We start from the raw sequence: 8161 nt of genomic DNA on the forward strand, positions 1-8161 counted from the left end.
TAAAATTATTAAATACACATTTTCTTCTTTTATTAATCCACATAATCAACTTTTTCAGTAATTCACAGTTGGTAGCCCTGATTTTCCTAATGGCTACAGTGCCACAGTTTAAATCATTTTTAATGATAAGCTATTGTTTATGTTATTATTAAAATGGCATCTGATTATGCTTTTTTTTTTTTTTTTTTTATCTCTTGGCAGGCTCGTGGTGGCCGTGGTATACCCCTTGGACACGTCGTTGGCCACCAACTGCACCATGGCAAGGCCCTGGTTCCTCTCCCCCTGGCCCTCGCCCACGATACTCATGGGGGAACCCATGGAATTCCTGGTCCAGTCCTAATTCCCACTCCTGGGGTCGTTCCACAGGAAAGTCTGGCCGGTAAGCATAAGTTCGTTGGGAGCCACCAGAACCAAGGGGACTCTAAATGGCACATTCAGAACAGTAGAGCTACTTTTGGTGGCGCTTGGGGTAGCCAGCCAATTCCTCAACAGCCACTGGACTCCTCAAACTACAACAGCTACCGGAGGTGGGCTGCGAGGAACAACCCCCAGTGGTATCAGGATTCCTTTGATCAACAGTGAGGTTGAGAAATCCACTTAGATCTGCCAATTTATCCTCCCACAGCAGGCAGATCTAGTGTGTGTGTGTGTGTGTGTGTGTGTGTGCTAGTGTAGCAAAGTACTTTTTTTGCTTCTGCTTGTGGCTGGGTTGAACCAGCATAAACTAACTATGTTTTCCATAGAGGAGGTATCCTTATTGTAAGGAAGAGAAAGCCTTCATTTGAATTATGTTAGCAGTGTTGGTGATAGAAAAGTGATGGGGGGGGGCATATTTTTGTGCTCAAGTGTAAGGGAGTAGGAAAATAATATACAGTGAAGAGGCCTGAGAACTGAGTGATGCATTAGGTGAGCCATTCAGAAGAAACTGTGTTCTGATTAGTGCCACCAGCTGCAATGGGATATCCACAAGCAGAATTGTTCATTTTCAGAATGGGCCTTTCTAGAAATATGTACTTTGTAATAACATTTCAGAATGTGAACATCTTCATAACTAAAAATTATATTTACAGATATACTCAAGAAATAATATTTTGAATAAATGTTTTAATGTTAATTGAAGGGATTTTAATCTTCATAAAATTAAACTGTTGTGCCAAATATTAAAAAAATTTAAATATTTTGAGCATTGTATTACAGTGTTTAGTGAAATTTAATCATTAAGTGTTAAATACAAATTTAAATCCGTAGGTGTTCTTAGAACTTTTAAAGCCACTGTGAGTTGGGTAATTGATGTAGCTGAAATACTTTCTAGCAATTTGGTTTCCAGAAAGGTCCATTAATCATCTGAAATTTATTTGCATGGCCAACATAGCAAATTTTGTCCTCACACATCATGAAATGAAATTACTGGTAAACATTCCTGATAATGCCAGATAATTTGCACTATAATGATTTTTTTTTTTTTTTAGACTTTTTCTATTCTTAATCTTTCCTCAGCAAATTTATATAACCAAGTTTGAAACACCTTTAAATTGGCTTTTGGGACCGCATTTAATAAAGTAGTGCATGTAATTCATATTTTGTGTTTAAGTCTTCATTAGTTTAGCTACAGGTACTGAAATATTTCCATGCATTGTATGTTTACACACTGCACTGCTGTAGTCATTTGGATTGTTAAGTATTAGCATCTACTAACTTCCCAGTTTTGTTAATCAGTCCTGGAGTTTTTGTGATCATGATACAAAACGTTCTGTTGTTAATTCACGTGCAAACATTCTGTTAAAATGATGTATTCTGATTTATTAATTAGTTTATTTGCTGTTAAAACAGTAATCTCTTGTTGATTTGTAAAAGTGTATTGCAAGCCTTTGTTCTAGCGAGGCACTGGCTGGTAACCTTTAATCGGTCCCCTGAAACTGGTGGCTGCACCCTGGCATGTGAAAAACTGTGATGATGACTGTAAACCTGTTGAACACGTCTGGAATAAACCAGTTTGATTTTAATAATCGTTCTTTTTTAAATAAGCTGCTACAATTTGAATTGTTTCTATTTGTGCACTAAAGAATATAGGCAGTAATGCATACTATGATGTTCATTACACAGAGAAGAGGAGGGAACTCATTTCTGCAGCACTTGTGACACAAGAATTTGGAAATTGGTTACATCTCTGAGATGAAAGGCATTCTTTTGCACACACGTACTTGAAGCATATACAGTAATAAATGCTTTATGGTGTGTTGCATTGGTGCGAAGGATGCTTCTCCACATTAGTCGAACTGGTTTGTTTGTTTGTGTCCTTTTGCAGTCGTGGAAAAAAAAAAAAAAAAAAAAAAGTCGTGACAGGAGATGCATTGGTGTACATAATTCATCTGACTGGTGAATTCTGTATCTCAACACAAGTTTGTTTGGGATAAACAGCAAGACGTAATTGAAAATCATAAACTTGAAAAATTTATTCTCTCTCTCTAACTGTCATTCATAACAACATCAGGCACAGTATTTGCTTCACAAAGCTTTATTTATTTTTTTTTTTCTTGTGTGTGTGTGGGGGGGGGGGATAGCAAGAAATGGTTTAAATTGGGAGACTTCAAAATTTTATATTAATTCTAACAGTATATTTTGTAAGATCAAAAAACATCTTTTAGAAATAAGTTATGTGATAATAGATAATTAAACTCAAGTTTTACTGTTTTTCGGTCTCAAATACACCAACATGCCAATCAAACAGTTTATTTTGATAACGAGACAAATTTTTTCCTAAAGACCACAGGAAATGAAAAAAAAAAAAAAAAAATTAAAAATTAAACCAAAATAAAAAAGAACTGAACATGCATCAGGATAGTGTGTCTCTTCAGTACTACCATTGGTGATTCAGCTGTGAGTTTCTTGCACAAATTGTCACATGTATGCTCAGTGCAACTATCTTAGGCCAAAACATGGTTTGCTAATGGGTGAGATTGAGTCTCAAAGATGAGTAATTGCCCTGGAGAATAACAAATCAAGGGGCTCATCAGTTACCAAAGTGTCCAGTACCAAAAACCGAAGGAGCTTTCCCAAAGGGATGGGCATCAGAAATTGATCATAAAATAAAGAATACTCTGGTTCCAAGTAATCTTGGAAGCTACTAGGCTTTTCATACCAAACAAGACATATTGTTCAATGTTTAGACCTACATGGATATCAGATGAACTAATGAGACATGCGGCAGAGAAGACAAATGCATGGGATACATATAAATTAGCAGGTGACACGGAAGCCTATGATAGGTATAATCTGGTCTGTAACCAAGTCACAAAGGAGGTTAGGCAGGCAAAGGCCAGATTACAAGAAATCTTTGGCAAAGGATGCAAAGAGAAACATCAAAGAGTTCTTTACTTATGTAACTCTAGGAGGAAAGGGATGAATCAGATTGGTCCACTTGATATCGATGGTTCAACCGTTGATGATCCTGCTCAGCTAACTAACAAACTAAATGAGTATTTTGCATCTACATTCACACATGAGTAGTTATTCAGGGAGGGGAATTAAACTCTGGCAGTGAGCTAGATGATTTTGTAATAATTGAGAGTAAAGTGGAGAAGAAATTGTTGAAGATAAACATAAGAAAGGCACCTAGGGTGGATGGGATCTATCCAGTTTTATTAAAGGAGGCAGAAAAAGAAGTAAGCAAACCCTTGGCCATAATTATGAGAGCTTCCTTGGACTCAGGAGAGGTACCCATGGACTGGAGATGTGCAAATGTGACCCCAATTCACAAAGGAGGATCAAAGGGCAACACAAGTAATTACAGACCTGTTAGTTTAACTTCTCAAGGCGCCTCCTTAGCCAGGTGGGAAGGAGCAGCAGTGCGTAGCACACGCTTCTTGATTACCGGGGTTCGAGCCCGTCACCACCAAATACGGAGGATGCGGAAAGGTCAGGGAATGACCACCGCATATCCCGGAGCAATAGCTGCTAATGCTCCTAAATAATAAACAACAACCAGTTTAACTTCTGTTCCAGGGAAATTAATGGAGGCACTGGTTAAAGAAGCGCTGCAGGATCATCTAGACAAGGCTTCATTTATAGCTCAGACACAGTATTGGTTTGTTAAGGGGAAGTCTTGTCTGACCAATTTGATTGGATACTATGATGTGGTCACAAAGAAACTGGATACAAAGAATAATTTTGATATCATATACAGGCACTCCTCTACTTACTTACAAACGACTTGCATACAACTCGCAGATACGTACAAAGATCAAAGCTGTTGTTATGTTCGGTTTTAGGAATCAGTTTTGAACACCTTCGTAATATTTCTCTAAAGCCGATTTCTAGAGGTCACCACCATAAAACAATTAGCAGTTTGCAGTTTATTGGGCTTTTCTTAGTACAAGCTGTTAAAAATGGGTAGTAAACTCGATCTTATTGTATTTGCGATGATACCGATAGCTGGCATTCTGTGGAATTTTACGTTATTGTGATGAAATGTACTTCCCCTTCACTGAAATCTTCAATCATATAAAAAACATAAATTTTCAGAATCTTGTTTTCGTTCCTATTTTTTGAGCTTCATAAAGTACTCTATATCTCACTTGTGCATATCGTGTTAGTTACAATTTGTGTATGCCATGTTCTTTGTTATTGATTGCTTATCTTTTTTACTGTTTTAAATTTAAAACCATCCCTGAAAATGTCAGTGAACAGAGACATCAACTAGTTAATATGTACATATTACAGTACATACTAATTAAGCTATGCACGTAAGCGTAAATTTATTTTTGTTTTGCTAACCTGTGGGGAAATAATCATCCGATTTTAATGCATCATTTAATTTTGTTAATTGGAGGAAGTAAGGTGTAAATTTGTGCTCTGTATCTTTACTTTTATAACCTGTGGATAATATTTCTCCTATTTTCGCTTATTATAATTGCCATTTAATACAATTAAAATTAATTTTGCAAATGTGTTCACAATGATCGGCACTTCCTACATATTGTATACAGTAGTGAACAGTTTTATTTTGGAGAGTCGATCGGAGATTATGTATCCTATTTAGATTAAATAAATAATTTAATTTATTTAATAAAATTATAATTTATAATTTATTTATAAAAATAATTTTAAAAATACTGTACTCTAAATTATTATTCATTGTATGGTTTTTCAGCCTCATTTAACTTGGTTATAAATCTTAAAATGCTATACATGATGAAGTTTGTTGGGGGTTATAATCTCTGCAATGGACTTATGTACAAAACGGACTTACATACATGAAAAAATACTGATTAAGTATATGTAAGTCGAGGAGTACTTGTATATGGATCTTAGAAAGGCTTTTGATACTGTTGCACATGGCAGACTGCTGCACAAATTGGAGCAGTGTGGCATTGGAGGCAAATTGCTGCTATGGATAAAGGGATGGTTGAGTGGGAAAGGACAGAGAGTGGCAATGTGGCAATGTTAAGTGTTTGCAATCTGCTCAGGTATGATAGGAATGACAATATGGCGAATGTCTTATGGATTGACTCCAGAGTTAGTGATAGTATTAGTAAAGGCTGTATAATGCAAGGAAGTCTAAAGTTTGTTGCACCAGCAAAAAAAAAAAAAAAAAAAAGAAAAGAGTAAAATAATAAATATAAAATGGTTAATAAACAATAAAAAAAGAGGGAATTGACAGCCTATGCATTTCCCTCCTCCCGTAGGTAACTCTCCAACTGACCTTTGAATTTCCCCAAACTGTCCGCCTCAAACACCCTTGTAGGTAACTTATTTCAGTAATTTATAACTTGCTGGCTAAAATAAAACTTCTTGCAATCCAGTCTAAACTTCTCCCCATAACTTGAATTTATGGCCTAGTTGTAGAATCATTTATATAACCTTAAAATCATTTTAATTCTCATTCGTTTTACCTTTGCTTCTCAAAACCTTAAACACCCCAATCAAGTCTCCTCTAAGGTCCTAGTTAACAAGCTATGCAAACCACATATTTAAAGTCTTTCCTCGTATGGATGCCCGTTTGCCGATCTCACCAGGTGAGTGACTCGTCTATGGACTCTTTCAAGAAGCTTAATGTCTTTTTTTAGGTTCGGTCTAATAATAGCTTTATGTAGAGGGATTATGATGTCCTTATCTCTACTACCAAATGTTCAGTAAATCATTGAAAGGACACAATTGGTCTTCCTTGCAATCTGACTGCAATACTTGGAGAACTTCATGCCTAACCATATCGTAACTCCAAAGTCCCTTGCTTCCATTACTAGCTTTAGTTCAACTCCACCAATGTATAAATTATTTTGGGGTTGCTGTTCCCCTGGTGTAACACCTTGGATTTTGCTGAATTAAAGCATGGCGGCCACTTTTCTGATCATCCCTGATGTATATCTACGTCACTCTTGAAGAAGTTCTGCTTGGTGGTAATCATTAACTACTGTACTGATCTTTACATCATCTGCAAATTTAGACTTCATGCTCTCTACCCCTTCATCGATGTCATTTAAGAAAATCAGAACAACAGTGGTCCCAATACTAATCCTCGAGGAACCACAATTATTACATTAACCCAATCTGAAGAATAATACAACCCTCTGCCTCCTACTCTGAAGCCATCCTGCTATCCATCTAAGGATTTTTCTTGTGATTCCAACCTGTTCCAGCTTATAAAGTAACAGCTCATGTGGGACTGAGTCAAATGCTTTGCTGAAATCTAAAGAAACAATGTCACAATTTTTTCCCTAAATCCAGCTCATTTGTGACCCTGTCAAAATAGCTAACCAGATTTGTTAAACATGATTTTCCCTTTACAAAACCATGCTGAGTATCCTTCAGAATTCTGTTGCTATCTAATTGATCTTGAATTCCACCCTTGATCATTGTCTCCATGACTTTCCTTACTACTGAAGTTACCCTGACCAGTCAGTAATTTCACACTTCACTCTTAGAACTGCCCTTTTATATTGGGGATATATTGGCATTTTTCCAATCCACCAGAATCTCTCCTGTCCATTGATGTTCTCATAATTAGCTTTAATTGTTCAGTGCACTCACTTGCCACCTCGGTTAAAGTTATGAAGTATATGCCATCCACCCCAGGAGGCTCGAAAGTTTTTTCATTAAATAATCATGTGATATTTCAATATCATTAATTACATATTTTTCAACTTCACTCCCATAATTTCTCATTGACATAAAGGATTTTTCTTCTGTAAATATCGATGCAAAATAACTGTTGAGTTCATCTGCAACATCGGCTGGGGTATCTAATACTATCCCACAACCATTACATAAGGGTCCAATCTGATTTGTCCTCTTCTTTGTATTTATATATGCGAAAATTCCTTATCCCCACACTTTGCTCTCTTTGCCAGCCTAACCTTTTCTGTGGCACTATTACAAATCAATTTGTAGCTGTAATAGGCTTCAGTGCTTTTTATTAACTTTTCCATACCATCTCTTTCTGCTCAGGGACAGCCAAGCCTTGCATAATGCGAGTTTGATTTACGTGATTTTCAGTTGCCACGAATTGAAAAAAATATACCACTTTTTACTTTACGCGATTCAGATTTCCAGTTAACGCGATCTTTTTTATGTGATAGTTGAAAAAGATTCGAATTGCACCTTAAGCGCCTGACGGCCAGTAAACAAGCGTTTGCCCACCTCAGTGTGTTCCATCAACCATCGGAAGTAGACATGTTACTTGTTTGTCTCCTGCTAATAAAGTCACATGCAAACGTATTTAAAAATTCTAATTTTCTACCCCTGTTAATTATGGATAAAAGAAAGAGTGAAAAACAATGTGATTGCAATAAAAAAAAATTAAAAGCTATTACTTTAGCTGAAAAATTTGAAGTTATTAAAAAACATGAAAGTGGTGCAAATCATGCAAAAATCGTAAGAGATCCAGGATACAGTTTGTCTACAATACAATCTATCTTGAGCCGTAAGGACGAATATAAAGAGAAAGCTCCATAGCCAGGTAGGAAGGAGCAGCAGTGCGTAGCACACTCTTCTTGATTAGACCGGGGTTCAGCCCGTGACCACCAAATATGGAGGATGCGGTAAGGTCAGGGAATGACCACCACATATCCCCAGAGCAATATGGCATTAGTTGCTGATGCTCCTAAAAACCAAATAACAACAATAAAGAGAAAGATAAAGTTTCATCAACTTCCATTTGTTTTAC

At 36.5% G+C, this 8161-nt stretch overlaps 1 protein-coding gene across 11 annotated transcripts in view; it reads left to right on the plus strand.

Annotated features, from left to right (window-relative positions):
- The window catches only part of Syp (synaptotagmin binding cytoplasmic RNA interacting protein), a 499733-nt gene extending 497727 nt beyond the window's left edge, over positions 1–2006 (plus strand). For 10 of the 11 annotated variants that reach the window (XM_090375502.1, XM_090375528.1, XM_090375520.1 and 7 more), the window contains one exon: positions 202–2006. In XM_090375502.1, coding sequence (XP_090231628.1) covers positions 202–582 — 381 coding nt within the window. In that variant the 3' untranslated portion in view covers positions 583–2006. The remainder of the gene's footprint in view (positions 1–201) is intronic. The other variant, XM_090375582.1, reaches the window with a different exon arrangement.
- Positions 2007–8161: the final 6155 nt, after the last annotated feature.

This window comes from Mastigoproctus giganteus, chromosome 1 (assembly GCF_048544385.1).
Source record: "Mastigoproctus giganteus isolate SK-2022 chromosome 1, ASM4854438v1, whole genome shotgun sequence".
NCBI classification, from domain to species: Eukaryota; Metazoa; Arthropoda; class Arachnida; order Uropygi; family Thelyphonidae; genus Mastigoproctus; species Mastigoproctus giganteus.